Here is a 19,565-nt window from a genome sequence, read left to right as displayed (position 1 = left end):
AACCGGAACTCATTAGCCGTATATGTATATATTAAATATAGCTGCTTTTATGATGGTTTCTAACTTATGCGTGTGTGTAATTTTACTTACGCTAGGTTGGCCAGGGTCAACGTCTTCTAAACAGTAGTGATTCAGCAACGCATGATAACAACTGGGCTGCAGAAACCGACGATCTAAACATGCTCTCCAAAGAGGAACTAGTGGGACAGCTTCGCAGATTACAAGACACCAATGTCGATCTACGTGAATATATTGGTACGGTGTTATCAAATATCATCATGACCTACCCGCAGATGCTCGAAAAGAAGATCTAGACTATCCCCACGCTTTTACAGTTAATTAGCTTAGTTTGTACGTCAGCAAGCTAAGTGGCTGTGTGAGAGACCTGCTCAGTGTGTTGACTGTACTTTCTGATCTACCCAAACTTTTCAGACAGCTGGCGAAATCGGGAATTTTCAGATGATGATGATAGAAACCTTTTAGCAACATCGAATATTAATTCTCTTTGTAAGCTCCAATCAAATACTAGTGATACTATCTCTTGCTCCTCGTCTCAGACGCGGTTACTATATTATTTGCATGTATTCTACGATGTTTTACAACGGTGTCGAAACTCTGTGATGTCAAGCGGGTCCTGATGAGGAAAAATCAAATAGACAAGGGAACTGAACACAAACCTGCCATAGCGAAACGCGAATGTATGTATATCTGGTAGCTGTTAACGATCATGGTACTGCACTGAAAATAACTGGGCACGGAGCATTGAAGCAATTAAAAGGGTTCTGTAAAAAGCGGTACAAAACATAACTTTTAAGTAGCATTACAATTATATGACTATACACATGTTTAGATTTATCTTAATAAGTAGCATAAGACGAAGCCATAGGAAAAATGCCGCCTATCCTTCAAGCGAAATTCTACTTACGTAAACAGGCAATCCTGAAGTAATATTGTACCTGCTCAATGCTTATTGACCTAATAAGAAGATATACGCGAGTGACGTCCATCTGCATTGTGTCAAAAGTAAGGGGGAATAACAAACTGAAGAGTAGAAAATTATTAAAATGTTTCTTCTATGAGAAAAATATCGTCACACTCCGTGATACGTGTCTAATGTACACTGATCTGATTGAAACGATGCACGGTACGAAACTAATGAAAATGTAGAGTGTAGATAACAATTGATGAAGAATGATTAATCATTATTATGATGTTTCAACGCTATTAATATTCTTAATACTTAAAATGAAGTTACCGTCGAGGCTACCCAATGCTTTAAGGATTGAAGGAGTAGCAGGAGATGATCTACAGAGAATAGTATATATACGTATATATCAAAGAACATAAAATGGCTATCAACTGAGGGAAATCTTAATTTGATTAATAATCATTGAGCAGTTGTTTTTGATCATGGTTTCAGTTAGTTTTCGAGCTGCGTGATTTCCTGCACGAATGTAACTTTCTGACGAAAAAATCGCTGCTTGTTATAAACAAAGATAGCACATATGTACTTAATAGTTACTAGATTTATGTAGAAGAAACCCGAATACCTGAACTACCCGGAAGCGTCATTTGGTCTAGATTTTTGTATTAGTAGCTATTTTTCTATTATTGAAATCTTCAAACTTTCCTTTTTTACTTATATGCGGTTGCTGATTTTTTAGTGGTACAACAGTTTGTTTCTGCTAGCAACGATTAAAAGCTGTATGCATGCCATGTCCAGAACTAAGACGACGACATAGGTTTTTTTTTTTCGATATGGTAATATGTAACTGTGGCTGAAACACGAGGAAGTAAAATGCAAGGTGTCAGCCTAGTTGATTAGTTCGGTAGAACTTCCACATAACGTGTGACCGTGTAGTAAAGGGGTGAACATCATAAGCAAAAGTAGCCAACTGTCTGAGAATAGAAATGCCACCAACAATTGGGCATGCCTGCGTGCCCCAAACGTGCATAACCCGCAGCCGGAACTGTTTTGAAGGACGCGCAAAGAATAAACAACCAGACACCACAGTACGGATTCAAATCAGATTAAACACAACATTCCATAATAAAAGTTCGACATAAAACAAATGAAAGATCGACGGCTTAAATAAGCCATTCGCAAAAGATCATGCTGAAAGATAAAGTAGACAAAAAGCTTTCAATGTACAAAGCAAAACAATTAGAATAGTAAATACTAAGCGTATTTAGCTAGCAGGCGCCGCTATCATTAAAAAAAATGACAAAGAAGCCTCAGATAGTGCTGAATAGGTATAGAGATTGAATGGTAAACTACCGGTCTCAATGAACCGAGTTGAGAACAAATCTGATCGCGAGACTAATTCAATTAGGGGTCGATTCAATTTTTCAGCCGCCATTCATCCCAGTAGAATTCTTGCAAGACATGTAGATAAGTATTTCGATAGAAGGAAAGATGGCGGAGCACCACTACTAGCGGCAGTCCGATTGCATGCTACCGGACAACAAGCGATATCAACAGTCTTCGAATGAGTGCCGTATGGCAATACTTAAAGCGATGATGATTGTGTATGTCAAGGTTAGGAAGAAAGTCAGCATAAATTTAAGCTGGCAAGGCAGAAGTAGGTGCGTGTACATGGAGTCTCACACACACACATTCATTCTTAAGGTCAAGCTAAGGTTTGCATGTTTTAGCATAGGAGGCGAACGCAAATAAAGGAAATAAAAAATGTCTGTATATTTAAATCAGTGGTCTTCAGTCTAGATTCATAGGTGTGACTACACCTTCGGTGTACTTACTGTACGACGCAGAGATCGTGCAAGTAGTACGGCTGCACAATTTGCTACCACACATGTCATCAAGTACCTGCATGCACGTTTCTGTCAAGTTATGTACACAGCTCCCAATTCATTTAATATTATGTAATAATGAGAAATATATATATGGCTCAAATATTCTGTAGTAGTTTTATTCTTTTTAAAAGTAGCTTCTGAGCTGGAAGCTTCACAAAGCAGAAGGTCCAAATTATTACGTTATGACAATGAGTTAATTCGTATATCTCTATTTTAGATTAGCGGGATAATGTCAGAGAATTCAGAACAGCTAGTACATTTGCATCTCATTTCTTATATAGAACTTCCAGCAAAGCTACTTCTAAAGAAGTGCCTATAGTTGCCAACACAGATTGCATAGAAGCTGTCGGTGCTTTGTAAAGGACGTCTTTATAATAAACATCATTGACCGCAATGGCCCAAATTTTCCGAAACAATATATAGCACGTAATAGCCCAACAGTCTTACGTAGGGCCCAACATAAAAACTGTTTGATATCTTTTGAAACGTACGGATCTGCAAGATGTGATTCGTTTAACATATATATATATATATATATATATATATATATATATAATTAGGGGTTATAGAGGAAGACAAGTTCTACAGTGATTTAAATTCTTTTTTACAGCTTTTCCAGACATCAATGGAAATGTGTCAGGAAAGCCGGTCGAGCGGCACAACAATGTACAACATCTAGTGCTGGCTTACCTATCGTTATTAAATGCAGAGTTTATGTGACTCAGTTGGTTAATTAAGGCTACCTTTTTAACATTAATTAGAAGACCTCCCATCACTGGAAAGCTCTTGAGATTCGGCATAGTCGGTATTCGGAGCACCGTAACAATTCCTTAGTTAACTCTGAATATTTCAGATTGAAATCCTTATTCTAAACGATCCACCGACAATCGACTACTGAACGGTGGAGAAAACTACTTATTTCTAAGAATCAAATTCCTATTTTATTATGAAACATCAAGCCAGAAACAAAAAGATTTTTTAAGTGTTTACGCCTGAATTACCACACATTAGACTTACCATTGGATTACTTAATATTCCAAAATCGAGGGTCCACGAGAGTATGATTTACTATGAGGTTTCCGAACATTAAGACAAAGTTCCTATACATATACATATACATATAGACATTGCGGCAACAGAAACGCATATCCGTTCAGGCCGGGATATCAATTTGGAATTTTAGTCGCTATTTTCAGGACTCAATGCCATCTTAATAAGGAAAACAGGCAAAGCATTTACGATAAATGCTTAATTTTTGATGCTAAGGTTCAACAACTTGTTTCTTGCTTTCAGCTCTCTTTCGCACTGGTTTCAACTTTTCCTTTCTAGCGACGCACTAAAAAAAAAGCTGGCAAACGTCCTATTTCTCCGTTACACGCATGAATTTTAGCACGGGTCCCTTAGTGGTAACCATAGAGCTGTTTAAGTGCCCGGCAGCTGAAAAATTTAGCCGGAAACTGAAATGGGTAATTCCTCAGCAGTTTACCTGTTTTTGAGCTATATCCGTCACTCGCTCGAGATCCAACATTCTAATAATAGACAACGTGTGACAGCTCATCGAACGGGGACTGGAACGATGTATTGCCTATTTGGTCTGCACGCTCAATTTTGAGTAGAGATTTATTCATTTATAAAAAAATTTTCATAGACGTATATACATGGCTCGCTATTGAAAGTTGGCGTATATGAGAGAGCTTGCGTAAATTAAGGAACAGGATCGAAGATAAAAATTTATAAAATGAATGCTCTACTTTGTATATGATGTGTTTAAATTAATATACTTATCTGTGTATTGGCGTGCTTGCAACTAAAACTCAAACCATAGGTTCAATCACAATTTTTTGTGTGCTTTTTCCTGTTTTTCTTTTCTGACAAAAAGGTTGGCAGGTTGCGCAAATGAACCTTTGATGATATAATTATTTTTTGTTCATTATAATGGGTGTACCACGTAGAATTCAAAGAGATAGTGGATAAGATACGAATGAACAAGGGTCTACCTATGAAGATACTTGGGGGCACTCGTGCATAGCTATTGATTGTTAACAGAAATGTTGACGCTGTAAAACTTTCTAGTTTCGAATAACGTTGCAGTTTACTTAGTACCATAACCTAAACTGCGCTACATACAATATGAGGGCTGTTTGTCCCATGTTAGAACTTCATAAGTTTACCACTCTGTCGGACCTTCCCTACTAGCCTGTATCAACTATCTTATTCTTTACAACAACGATTTGAGGAGTAACAATATTTTAGCTAATAGATGTAAAAGCGAAGGTGAGAAGTCTGTAGCCGTATCATTCATAACCATGTGGCACAATCGATTTACTGAGCAAATTAATTATCGGTTTCCTTTATTTTTCAGAGGTAGTTTCTGAATACGTCGGAGAAAACGGCCCACCCCTAAACTGATTGTCACGTTTAGCTTAAATAACAAGAAAATTTTCTCGACCTAACTGGACACATGTAAGGACTGATAGAATAATAGATTTGGTTATATACGCTAAAAGTGAGCCCCTTGATTTCTCAGATAAACACATTGAGCAAAGGGGGAATTGGCGAAACAGGCTGCATTGCACGAGGGAATATCGGAAGAGGCCAGTCGAAAAATCGCCAGGTAAGAAGAACTTCATTAAGATGATTTACAGATTAAGATTTACACACAGCTAAGCTTAATCAATTTCTAACCACACAAACAAAACATAGCATGTAGAATTTGTAGCATTTCAGGCAATACAGTAAAGGTGTGTCAGGTGATATCTACCCTGGGTAAACGCTGGGAGCCAGCGGTCTAAAACGAGCTAACATTCGGAATATCTATGTAGATAAAGACACCGCTAGTACTCTGATAAATATATTATCAACGGTTGCTGACTATCAACGATATGATTTCCAGTTGCGCATAAACTTAATTCAACTGTTCATAGAGCGAAAGGATTCATTATATAGTGGTAACGACTACAGTCTTAATGCTAGGTCTGCTCATATAGCTGGCAGCCATTTTTCGAACGGTGAACGTGAACAACAATGCGCTCTGAGCTACGCTTAGTCACTAATTAAAAATGGTAACATAGTTTTATATATTGTTGCCACCTCTGTTTACTGATCAATGGCGCGTTAGCCTCTGCAAGCCAGCATAGTTTGTAAGTAAAGAGAGCTTAATTTCTAAATTATGTCGCGTTCGTTAACTTTCCATCGTGCGAACTCAAATTCGAGACGGGATAAAACTATAAGAAGTTCTCTCAAATAAAACAAAAATAGAATTGGGTTATTTTTCGCTAGTTTATTATATTCTTTTTCGAAAATGATCAGGCAGCATATTTGTACTTGCAATATTGCAGTGTACGAAATTACATAATAAAAAATAAAAAGCGATCTTTATTCCTTCTCAAAATAACGACACTGAAATTAGCTACTACTTAATAGACTTATTCTAACCAAGATTTAATCCCGCTAACCTAAGCTTGGTATCTTGGAATTAAAGTATGCAATGCCGGTTTTTTAGTTGATTTGCTGCCGTTAGTGTTTTGTCTAAATTACAGACGTTGTTGCCGAATTACCTTCGAACGAAAATAGAAAACCAGAACCATATAGTGGTTTTGCACTTGTAGGCAGAAAAATTTTCAATTTCATATATATCGATGGTCTACAAGTGCAAAACCACTGTATGGTTCTGGTTTTCTATTTTCGTTCGAAGGTAATTATATATAAAATGTATCGACGACCCACTCGCAGTGGCCGATATATCCGCGGTAACTGCGTTTCCGAATGGAGAAATTACATGAAACGGGGCCAGAAAAAATCTGAGTACAAGCTTCCAATCAGGATTCACCTGTGTGGCGTGGAACACTCTGCATAAACTTTGCAATTTGGCCGTCTAATTGTTGCAGTGACGTGGTGCCGACCTCCAAATAAGCGTACAAGTCGTTTACGCGCGATTAGGACTCGATATGCAAAATTTGCTTTTTACATGAAAATAACCGAAAATGGTCATGGGTTAAGAGTAGAGCGTTTTAAGTAAGGGTGCCATTTGCAAAATCTTTCCAGTTTAGATCTACGGTACGTGCCAACGGAGAGGTAGGACCAGTCAGACATCGAAGCGCTACGCTGTCATAGCATCTTTTTAATGAAAAAGCATTTGATTTTCACGCTTTATGAGAGTCCGGGAGCCACATCGTGGATTACATTAAACCTGTAACTGATTCTTCCAGACTAGAAAAGCTTTCAAGCAAAAGGCGCGGTAGTTATTTAAAGAGAAATGGGCGAAACTTTGACAGTCTAGTATCAACGAGCTTCTTCCAATTGGAAAGCTGATGTTCGAAATCGATGCTTTGCACAATGGGGAGAAATAGACAATGAAAGGTTGCAGTCTTTATAGATAATGCTCTCAAACTAATGAAAGTGCGTTTGATTAATACAAGATACTGTTGTTCCGCCGTTGTTTCAGTGCTCGCGTTTTCCACTTATAAAGCCTACCTTGAAACTATTCTTTTCGTCTGGCTTTTATGAAAATCAGGGAACGTTCTTAATCTAGAAAGCAGTTGAATAAGGAGTCTGCCGGTGACGGTCAATATTATAGTAGAATTCATTATCCAAAGTTTCCATCCTATCCAAAGAGAGGCACATCTCAAATGACTCGGAAAAGCATTTAGCCACTCATTTGTCCTTTACAGAATCAAACAACTTCAAGGTGCAAACGCAAGGACGCTTACAAAGGAAGGTGAACACTGATCGACTGCAGTACTACTAACGACGGAACAAACAGTTCCTCAAGTGTAGCCCTATTTACAGGTAAACTTATTTTATCATTCATACAGAAGGTTCGTAGACCAACGCGATTGGGTGAACTTAGCTGTTTAAATAAACATAAAGCATACATCAGAAGTTTTCATTAATTGTATCGTATGGAACGCCAAACATATTTCCCTATTTCTGTACTATTTTTTTTTTTAAAGTTATTAGATATGGATTTGAGGCAAAAGAGACATGTGGCGCCGGTTTATAATAGTCCGCTGATAGTTTTTGATAGTACGATAATTTGTCGTGGAATTCCCTTTATGGCTTGGGCATTGGATTGTGATGGGTGACAAATGCTAAGGATAACCATTAGAAAATATCTACTGGGTACGCTTGTAGGATGTTCGCTAATAGGCACCGTATATGATATTTCAGTTGTTCTAATCACTGGAACTATTTGGGCCCTTGAACGTCTGTCAAACAATTTGTTACGTTCTTAAAAACAAAAAGGAAGAGTACAAAAGATAAATTAAGATATAACCGGAAGCAAAAAGCACTTCTAGCAAACATCTAATTAAAAGCGAAAATTCAATTTTTAATTTAGCAAATATAGCATCGTGTTTAATTTTTCGATTTGCAGAACGAGTCGAAAATGTCTCAGAAGCGTATATGGCAGGTTTGTACTACGGACAATATATGTGACGATTTTTAAACCAGGCTTCGATTAAGCTTAAGGTAGGGAGGATCAATTGTTATCTACTAGGCACCTGACTACAGAAGTTCCAATTTGGGACCTTTGTCTCCAAAGTACTACAATCGAGGTAACTGCTTGAAGATTTATACTAACTAAGTTGTAGTTTATTTTCGAGAATCCCACCGCGCTATTTTAAAAAATGACCGTCACGGTAACAGTCATGTAGTAATGGTTTGCAGCCATTTTGTCAATTTTGGAAAAAGAACAAAAGCAGAATTGTTCCGATGTCCTGCGAGAAGTCGTTCAGTGCGTAAAGTGTCTTTCTGATAATTTCGCTAAGTGTGAAGGTTTCGACTAGTTCCCTGTACTGTAAATCTGCATAAATTGTCCGTGATAAGCGTACGACGCTATGAAACGCTGTCCAGTCCTTTGCATGAATAAATCGCTCGCCTTGTAGATACGCTACCAGAAACAGTTCGTATACAACATGATAACGTACGGACACTTGCTATACGTTACGCATTACAAATTAGGTTTGTTAATTGTGAAATAAACATACGTCTAGGAAATTTTTGTACTGGTTCCCGATAATGCGTCGAGTTTAAAGCAAGCGTTCGTTTATGCGATTATACTCAACTCGAAAAATTTAGGCATACGGGATACATGTTGCGTTTTACACTCGGTGTAAATAAACGACTATTCTAATAAGCAGATGCGTTCGCAGTTTCAACAAGCCGGAGGTTGGGGGCTCTTGATTCCGCAAAGTAACTTAATGAGAACTTAGCTTACTTAAGCGGCGTATAGATGAGTTGGTTACTGTAGCATTGCGACGCGCCCTATTTGCGTCAGGAAGTACAAGTTAGGCCAAAGAGCGACCTTTTAATTAAATGTTCAAGAATTGTTTCCGGCGCGTCCAGATGCAAACTTGGAACGCAGAAATACTTCCAGAAAAGTATGTTTTACTACACATCGACGATGTATCCTTGAGGTCATTGCGAAGTGAAGCAATTAACCTTGTTCTATTGAAGATACACACATTGGTTAAACGTGTAATCACTCTCTATATATGTATATGTATATACGTATATATATATATATATATATATATATAATGAATGTATCCAGGAGATTGACCAGAACAACAGATCTCGCGCTCGTCTGGGAGAACTTGAAGTACAACAAGGTGAACACCTGCAACCGGTAAGCAAGAACTTCTAACATACTAAAAAAAACTATTGTTGCATTGTAGGGCACTTGTGTTATGTGAACAATGTGATGAAGGCGTGACATAAGTACAGCTCACAAAGCGCGCGATGTTGCCAGAAGTTTAAATCATCCCCAACTGTTTACATTTTGAGTATTGTATATAGCTGCTTCACAGACGCGTGACGTGTTCGTATGGTTAAACATTCAGCAGATTTAAAAGCGCAACGATCGTTTACCCCATGGCCGAAACGACATATTGGAGCATATGCATTTTGCTGATTTTAATGGAGGACACCATAGTGAAATCTGTTTTTGCCTGCTAACTACTAATGTCATAGTGTACAGAACATACAGGTTCCGTCCGGTGTTTGCACTTAGTTTCCGTAAAGGTGTAAGATAACAACTTCAGCGTTTAATAGAACGTCAAATTGGTTGGTTATGGTCGAACTTTTCAATTGCAGTTATTGTAAATAGTGCAGTTCATACTGCACTAATGGGTCTCTTTTGCCGAGCTAGATAGCTAGATAATGTTATTGCTTGCTTCTCACTCACGACTGTTCCTGAGTCAGTTAAGATTCAGAGAGGCTGAAAATCATTCCCTAGTCCACGCGTGCACTCGTGCGAAAATGAACGTTGCCTCAGTCTCAACTGTGTTGTAAGCTCGGTATGTCTTGATTGCTGCCCTCTTGGTAATTAGATCAGACTTAGCTTTTTCTCCGCATATAGGCGTACAATGGAGTCAACCATGATGGCAAGCATATAATATTTCCTGCTTTCTTTGACTTTGGCATGGCCCTGATAAGATCAACATTTCATATGACTGTCTCGCATCCTTGCTATATCCTTGCTACTCTGTTCCAACCTCTTAAGCGCTTAATGTCTAAACGCCCCTTATTGAAACCAGGCCTCTAGCTATTTGCCGCAATAAGGCGGAATCTTAGCCAGCGTTTTCTAAATGCAGTATTTATGAAATTTACAACCTCTCTTTGCCTAGTTCTGCATCAATATTTGTTTCAATGTTAATTCAATTTCTTTCTGTTGAAAACGCGCTCGGGAGAGCTCTGCTTTTATTTTGTTCGTTTAGTTCCTTGAGCTTCATAATCTGTGGCAAGATAAGCGGAAATCTAGTGCATAACTTTCTTGGCTTCCGAAGCATCAATTTTATTATGGCATCCGCTTCTACCTGGACGTCTTGCTTTTGTAGACTTCTGATGATACAGATGTCTTTGCGATTCTGAAGTTTATATACCGTGTTCTGTAGAGGTTTAAATCAAGTGCTAGATCTTTAATGCTCGCAGTGTACCATTTTTTGGTTTCGGGCCTTCTAATCTCGAAAACGACTGGTGTTATGCTAACTTCTAATGCAACCCACGTTCTCTCTAGCTCTCGCTTGGGCCGACTTTTACATCCTTTTCCGCTTTTCGACCATGATGTTCTATGGTACCGCTGTATTCATGACCGTGAATCGGGCTGGTTCGAAATGCTGTACTGATGCGAAAATTGAGCTTTTTTTCGGCGTAACTTATTATTTCGATTTCGTTGCTTTTTATCACATGGGAGTTGCGTAAAGAATCTTGGGACCCGTCACTGAGGCAAGAAATTTCCTACTTATCTTGTTTCCTTGACATTCGCATCAGAAAATGGCATCTCGTCCTCTGCTAAGGCTCTGAATAGTTTCCCCTTATAGCGTGCTCTATGTACTAGGCTTTGTCCAGAGGTTTTTGGTCCTTGGCTGCCCCTTAGCCCTTTGTCTCGCATCACTTCCGGCTCTGGAGCCTCTTAGACGCAACAATGGAAGCTGTCGGCTGCACTTTAGACTTCGCAGCGTTCGTTGAATCTTCTCGCTGCCATCTTTTACCTATTTTTAGTTTACTCAAATAGCTATAGTGCATTAAAGATATGAATCTTATTTGCCCCGAATAAGACCACGTTCCAATCCACGGCTCGAGATAAAAACATGCATTACTTTCATAAAAGCACCCAAGGAGATATCTAGTCTTTTTTCTTTCTAAGCGGCCGAAGAGTCAATGCAACGTTCCTAAACCAAAAAAAGCTTATATGAGATTGGTCAATCGATAAACCTTGGTATGAAAACCAGCTAGTCGTTTGTACACCTTCGAAATCAGACCTTCTGGCTCAGTAGATTTTATAGAGTGGCTGGAAAGTAAGTTCGTCACTGCTTGAACTGGCCTCGCCGCGCTGTCTACTGCTATTTTATCACAGTTACCAGGATCTCTTTCCGAGTGAACTCAAAACTGTTCCAGATATCAATGGCTGTCTCTTCGTGTTGATAACTCCTGTTTGATAAATTGATTAGGGGTTTTAGGTTGCGCTGCATCTAATTTACTTTTTGCGGACCTTCTCCTGTATTTGTTTCGGTGTCCTTTCCCTATGGTTTGCTTTTTTCACATTCGATAGATTTCTGCATTCTTTGCTTGGCTTAATCATCATGTGCAGATTAGTTCTGACTTTATAGAATCTACCAGATTGCTCTATTGAAGCGTTTACGCTGACTGTAGTTCAAACATCTTTAGCCTTGGCTTGCTTGGCCGACGCGTTGCAGCTTTTCCCAAAGCTTGAATGCTCACCATGTTCTATCAAGCTTTGCAAACGTGCCTCGAACTGCTTAATAAGATATTATTGCTTTCGGTTATTTTCTTTTTTATTTCTGCTATGAGTAAGCGCTGAGAATCAGTGAGTGTAACGTAAAGGACCTAATCCGGTGGGTCCTGCTGTACTTACATGAAGTTTCTCCAACGAACTGCGTAGTAACCACTAGGATTCAAATGGCGCCGCGCTACAGGTGCATGCATTAGAGCCTCTTTGTCATTTGCCTGTAAGGGAATAAGGCCCTCTACTTCCGTGGAAGTGAGTTTTCGGTTGATATACAACCTCACTAAGACATTTCAGTGTAAATACTTCCCTTTCATATTTTACAAGAACAGAACGATGATAAAGAGACCACGCCTTCTGGTTTTACTAGTTTGCACGTTGGTTTTTACCGCGTCCAGCTTTTTCACTACCGTTTAGCTTCACGTTTGGTTTTTTTGGTTTTTCTCCACGTCCTTTCCTGCGTCCACTATGTCTATGTGTTCAACACAGATAATCTGTTTGGAAAACTGAGTGTCATTTCTGATCTTTTAAGATGGACCGCACTTGCCCTCCGTTATTCCGGTAATACAATTTCCTTTTGGAATTCAAATAGTTCGTCGGTTGCTAGATTATATGCACGTTGAACGTACATGCTATAAGATATTTGCAGTGTTAATCTACTGCTGATAAGTCTTACCGGTGTGGCGTTCCCGTGTATTGCTACAACATGTCTGACCGCCAATGGGCGCGACAGCAGCAGAATTTCCAACAGCTGGTATGGATACCACGTAAAGCTTGCGAAGCGCGCAGACTGCATTTAGTAACTTCTGATAAATCAGGTTCCTAATTTCGAAATAGTAATCGCTAGATTACTTTTTTACTAGAGCAGCGTGCTTCACGTTATTACGTAATCCAAGCCCGCGAATGGGTCACGATTCGCATTGGACTCAGCTGCAGTGAGCTTCTTCGAAAGCTGGTTTTTAGTCTGCGACATTTCCCTACACCCAAGATATTTCGTTGGCATTCTGATCCAAGCTGCCTGAAGATGGGTCTAGAAGGATTACGTCAACTTTCTATCATCACGTCGTTCAAGTATCCGTCTGACAAGTCGGGCATTTCTGCATATCAGTGATAGATAATGATAGAGAACTTGACTGTGTGGCATCTATTTTGACTAACGTTATGAAAGACATTAAGAAGCGAGCGAAGCGGGAGGTGGCAACAGCGACGAGCGTGCGGTTTTTTGGTGTTTTCTTTCCTTTCGGTCAGACTATCCTACTATGGAATTAGGTAGTGAATGCTTGTGAGAATTGTTAGTGGATCGAACCTATCCTATATAAAGATGGCTTTGTTACCACCTTTTCAAACCAAGCGTTTGCGATGTACCGAATAATGTGGTCAGTGGCTGATCAACAATAATAAACAAATTGTTTATTTCAAGCTGGCTCATATGCTTTTGATGGACATCTGGAGCAAAATTGCCAAATAATTTAAAAAAAAAAATACGAACACGAGCTTGAACGCATGAAGCGAACGTTGACAATCAGGAGAACAGCAACGTCTAACTAGCTTTATAATGCGACGAGTTCAATTGAGTTGGAACACTATACTCCAATAATGACCAATCTGTTCTGTTGAAATTTAAAGGGGATGCAAGTAATTCATTTAAAATGAGACTATTCACTTGACAGGAGAAGTTTAGACTGAGCTTAAATCTAAAAATGCGTTTTCTACATGCGTCCCCTCACTAGAGCGAAAATCCAGGAATAGGCAATAGCAATATTTAATTCAACGTTAAGCAGCGAATGCAGAAATATATTCTATATGTAGAAGTGGCGATAGATCGATACATAATTTTATTTAAAAATGAGATGTCTAGGAAAAAAAAAAATACATGCTAGTAGGATGTACTAGCATGTAGTTCTCAATTGCTAGTTTCCTAACCATTATCTATAGCAAATCTTGTGTTGTATGGCCTAGCTTTGTCTTCAATGACGTTTACGTAATAAAAGGAAGGTTGGGGTTAATCTGAATGGGGGTGTCTGGTTAAAGTGAACGTTACTTAGTATTATGAATCGAGAACTGCGCGAACGTAAGTTTCTTCAGATCTCGAAGTTAAACCTCAAATGTCTCAAATTCAGCCTTAAACCACTAACTGATTAGGAGAAGAAAGTTTGCGTTTTGAGAGAAGTGAAATTTGACTTCATTAAACTTAATCAGTTCCAAATTTATTTGGTAAATAAGTTTATTTCTTAATAGATGTGCATTGCTGCACCCGTGTTTTCATTTAGAACAGGTTCAGCTATTGCCCACAGTCGAATATGGTCACTAAAATAAGCGAGATAAAGGGCATTGAAATAAATATTAGAAAGAATATGTTGAACCTAAAGGGAATTCTAATGTTTTCTTTTGCACCCATGTTCCTTGGTAAAAAAGCTATTCCTTGTGTTAGGTACAAAAATATAAGGTCAGCAAAATTACCTAGACATTTAATGAATTCATATTAGTATATATACATAATTTATGTAAATATCGTTACATTATTTTGTAAAAAAATGTCCATAAAAGAATCCGTCTAGCATAATACTATTTAGTCTTTAACATGGCGTGTTCTATGCAAGAGCTAACTGAACTCTGAATAATCCTGATCAATCACTTGGCCAATTAAAAATTACTAATGAATTCATTACTTACTAGCCAAATTTGGAACCAACAATTCCAGTTCTAAGCATCATTCCAACTTTCAAGTTTATTTTTTTAAATTATAATTTTTATTTTTATTTTTTTTTTAATTTAATATTTCCTTGTTTAGTATTAACCAAAGCGCTTCGTAATAATTATGCAAATATTAAGCTTCATTCAAAAGTTGCGTATCGATTTCAATATGAATGTTTTTATTAATAATCTTTTTTTCAAAAATACCCTGTCCGTGAACTCCGTGTTTGTCAGACCATTTTATATAGTCTTTACAGTATAATACTCCTTTTGATAGATATATCCGTTTCTGAACAATAAGGAAAACTCACTATTGTGGCATTATGTGTATCATTGGATCTCTATATTTTATAGTACAGTCTCACTGAACCAGACAATTTCAAAATTATTTTTCAGATCCTATATAATTTCAAGACATTATTTCTAAATTATTATGCTTACCTGTGTCCCGGCACTGTGCCGTCCAAAGCCGATCACAGCGCTATAACGGTATCCACTCGCTACAGATATTATTTACGTGCTCGAGACTTACCAGTTGATTCTTAGAACCTGAGTTTGTAGTAAATGAGCTTATTTACTTTTTATGTATATAGAGTTATTTCTCAAAGCGTCGACCTTAATTCTAACCATACTATGTTTGTCAACGCTTGCTGATTGCATATGATCATTTTAAATCAAACTGAAGTATCAAAATCGGCATCTCCTAAAGCTTAGCGACCAACTTGACGCGGAGATCGCTAGAAGTAAAATACGTTCAGATGAATGGCAAGTAAGGAATACTTGTCTGAGAAATGCAAAGGAAGCACTAGGGCAACAGCTTGCCAAAATGGTCGCAACTACTTCGAATGTTGACTTAAAATCACTGGAAGAAAAGCAGAAAAAGCTAGAAAATGAAAATCGTGATCTGGAAGAACAGAAAGCAAAACTCAAGAAGCAGGTCAAAGAATTGACCCAGCAGCAGCAGGAGTTTAAACAAGAAAAAGAAACATTAGAGAAGTTAAATGGAGTAATGGCAAAAAATCAGACCAGACTTGCCAACAATTTCTCCCAAGCTCAGGAAGAAGCTACGCGTTTAAGGAAGGACTGGAATAACAGTAAGCTACTATATGAAAAGAAGATTGCGGAACTGAAAGAACAGCTCGCCGAAAAGGTACACAGCGAGAAAATTGAAAAGGCCTCAATGAAGAAAGACACATGATTGCCGACAACGAATAAGCGATTTCCTCGACAATGTAAGCTTTCAAAACAATATTTATTTAATTATATATTAGATAGCATAGGTCAGGCGTTGCTGCATTCTCGCTAACGACAAGGCCCGTGTTGAGACTAAGTACGATAGAAAATTACGAGGTTTGGTCCGGTGAAGCTAAATATAGGAACTAGTGAATAAACAACGGAAGTTCATCGAGTCGTCCATGAGCCACGGGTATTAATGCATTTCCTATACAAAAAGAAAAAAGAAACGTATGTGGACGCTGGTCTACAAGAGGAGTTACATTTGTGCCACATTACTGCTACTTAGACTAACAAACTCAGGTGAATCTAAAATAGTAACATTAGAACATCGCGTCAAGCCTGTGTATCTCTCTCGCCTATAGTATTTAAACGGTTTAGGTCGTGTTCTTCCGAATATTAACGAAGCTTCAAAGAAGGCATTTCGGAGATAGAAAAGCGAAGCGGAGAACATTTTTAGTCCGTATTTATGATTTTATTTCCGCGTAAAATTCCACCTTATGGAAATTATAGATTCGAGCGAATTTTTAAACCATTTCAATAAATATTCACATATTGCGGAGCTACACTGTGAGCAGTGTGACTACCGTAGAGTATATGTAGTATGAAATCCAATAACCAACAGCTATATTACCTATTCATGCAGAAGTTCTTACCCTTTAAAATGTTTTATTGCCGAAAACTATCGTTGCCTAGCTGACGTCTGTCTAGTGTGAGGCAAATATCTGGAATGGACAAAATAATACTAAGTTCCCCCAGACAAAATAATCAAGTTCCCCCAGTATCCCAACCAAAAATATTGCAACAAATAGGAATAATCTTTAGTCTAAAGAAACATGCAGCAACGCCAATAACAGAACATTGACGTCCCAGTGGCTAATCAAAAAATCTATATTGATTTTTCATTTATATGCAAATATCGTACGACATGGTAAGGCAGAAAGCTGACAATGGAGTTTTGTGGCTGATCTTTGACCTCTATTAACCTCATTTCCGTATGTCGCACGCGATCCAGGCAAGTACGGAACCTAAGCGAATTCAGGAGTACCTTTCTGAGCTAGTTTCCACGTGCATGGACAAACGCTTGCGAAAAAAATAGCATTCTAAAGATTTGTGGCAAGTTACCCTTTAAACCTAACCTGCTGAAATCTGAAAGGAACAGTATGAGAACTGCCCTCGTGTGATACCGTGATGCCGCCAAGTCGTCGGTCATGTTGTCTATAAATAAATATTTAGATAAAATGAACGTTGCGTTATTACTTAATGAAGAATGACTCTGCAATTTTAAGCAAGAGCAAATTGCACACATTCAGTCAAAGCAAAAAGAAATTGCTATTAAAGCGTGTATGAATATTCCGTCTTCTCACAAAACACATTCTATATATGTTACCTCAATAAACTTGAACATTGTGGTTTTTTTTCCTAATATGAAAATCGCAAGCTAAAGGTGTGTGTAAGCATATCCCATACATAAATTGTTATATTATATCGTTTACCCTCAAAGCCACGTTCTAGAACAATGACTTATGGAACCGCGAGTGATTTAATAACACGTGTTGAACGTAACTTCTATTTAATAAAAAAGCAAATTCCCTTTGTCCCTTGTATTCTCGATCGAACCTATGGGTACCTTCTGCCACTGCCACTTATACAACCTTCGTACGTCACCTAAGTCTTTGGTAAAAAAACGTGTGCCCTTTTATGTTTCTTTTTCTATGTAGTGCCTCTTTAAAATCTCTTCCGACGACAACCCAACGGAAGCCAGAATGTTTCCTGAGTTGAGATAAACCTGCCTGTAGGCGAGCAGTACACAAGAGATACTCTTCAACGAATTCTGGCTTACGGAAGCGGCGTTATTTTGCATTATACTGATGGCTTGTGTGTCGAGAAAGAAACTGCTGGTAAACTATGCGATAGCTAACACTGACATATTGTACGTCAACAATTGTATAATAGCTCGCTATAATCTAGTTTCATCGGATCCAGCATTTCGTGCTCGTACCTCATGTTATGTACAGCCAACGCGTTTCGTCTCAACGTCTAATACGACTGTTGCCGTCGCTGAATAACTACTGAGAAAGATTGTTTCTCAGACATTTTTCATTGTTGTCATTATATTGTTCGGGAAATTTTTGAAAAGACTCCCATCACAGCTTCAAACGTATGGGTGGAAGATTTTCCGAGATTTGTGTCATGCCGAAAATCAAACATTCACAGTAATATATACTGAAGAACAGGATGCCTTTGGCACGGGGATGGTGTACTGACGGTGACTACGTCTTCATGCACGATGGGGCGCCTTGTCATAGATATCGGCGTATCCTAATAATATTCAAGTGCTGCCGCAGTTTGCATATTTGGCTGATGTTAATTCTATAAAGAACACCTGGAAGATCGTGAAACTATGGATTCGTCAAATACAGAAAATATCAAGCGGATACTTAACCACTAATCTGTGACAACCGGATCCGGTTAATTGTGAAAAACTCCATCAGAAGTACAAGAGGCAACATTTGCAATTATAATCCACCCTCAATCAGCAGTTTGAAAATGCCTGCCAATTCTTTATGGACCCGTGGGATACCACTGTGTTCCCGTGATAGCCTAGTGTGTAAAGTATCTTCACCCTACTTTTACGGATATGTTGTAGTGTAGGTTCGAATCCGGGTATAGATAAACTTGGTTTCGTACAGGGAGCCAACTGTCTGATAAGAACGCCTTACAGTGTGATAGTGGACGTAGAACTCGACGTAAACGTTCAACGAAAACTCAAAACGAGTACCAGTAGAGTATTTTAGTAATATGAAGGACGCGTTTACTGAAGCACCTAGTACGAAAATACTGCATTTTTAAGCTATCCAGTAATACCTAAAATCTCAATTGAACACGTCGATTATATAATTATGACCGTGTATGTAAGACACTGTAAGAAAAAAAAAACTCGTACGGTTAATCTAAATGGGATACAGCGGTATTCTGCGTAAGTACTCATATCAGTCACGTACTTCTTAGGGAATATTTTAGCTCACTGGTAAATAATTCACTGGTATATATGCTTTGAGCGAGAGCACTCTGTAGTGTAGTTCCTAGTGTGACGCGAACCGTAAGCTTCGTTTCATTACGATCTAGTGGGATTTATGATAATGGATCTAGTTTTTGGTGAAGGTCGTAGTGACACGCTAGTAGTACCACACTGCCTGCGATTGCTATGGGCCTTTCCAATAACTTGGATAGTTTTCTACAACTTCGGTTGAATACGTATATACGAAGGTAAGTGGGTCCCTGTGACACAACTCAAGAAGCCAAAGCTACAGTGGACAATCGGAATTCCACGATAAAGGCCAAACGATTGTCGTCGGACGGATGTGAACATATGTAGGTTTGTGATGAAAGTACAGTTTACGTTGTACGAGGTAATAAAATAGCTGCATTAGCCAAAATGAATGCCTCAGATACGCATACATACTTTCTTACTGGCAATTTCCCTTGAGGACTTAGTACTTCTGATGCTAAACGAGTATTATCACCCGTGTAGGTAGACGCTGACTTAAGGAAAGCTTGATGAAGCGAACAGCTT

General features: G+C 38.4%; 1 protein-coding gene across 11 annotated transcripts in view; it reads left to right on the top strand.

Moving 5' to 3' along the window:
* Positions 1 to 19,565, top strand: part of LOC111246035 (rab11 family-interacting protein 4-like) — an 85,526-nt gene extending 65,961 nt beyond the window's left edge. For 4 of the 11 annotated variants that reach the window (XM_086977253.1, XM_022795245.2, XM_086977260.1 and 1 more), the window contains 7 exons: positions 96 to 255; positions 5,342 to 5,428; positions 7,485 to 7,602; positions 8,189 to 8,369; positions 9,368 to 9,442; positions 15,441 to 15,987; positions 17,004 to 17,234. In XM_086977253.1, the coding sequence (XP_086833379.1) occupies positions 96 to 255; positions 5,342 to 5,428; positions 7,485 to 7,561 (324 nt within the window). In that variant the 3' untranslated portion in view covers positions 7,562 to 7,602; positions 8,189 to 8,369; positions 9,368 to 9,442; positions 15,441 to 15,987; positions 17,004 to 17,234. Of the gene's footprint in view, positions 1 to 95; positions 256 to 5,341; positions 5,429 to 7,484; positions 7,603 to 8,161; positions 8,370 to 8,966; positions 9,253 to 9,367; positions 9,443 to 15,440; positions 15,988 to 16,924; positions 17,235 to 17,709 lie in introns of those variants that run through there. The other 7 variants (XM_086977257.1, XM_086977254.1, XM_086977255.1 and 4 more) reach the window with 7 other exon arrangements.

Source organism: Varroa destructor, unplaced genomic scaffold, assembly GCF_002443255.2.
Source record: "Varroa destructor unplaced genomic scaffold, Vdes_3.0 BEIS01000001.1, whole genome shotgun sequence".
Lineage (NCBI taxonomy): Eukaryota > Metazoa > Arthropoda > Arachnida > Mesostigmata > Varroidae > Varroa > Varroa destructor.
Note: the sequence above shows the minus strand (reverse complement) of the source record. Positions and strands in the feature narration are given on the sequence as shown.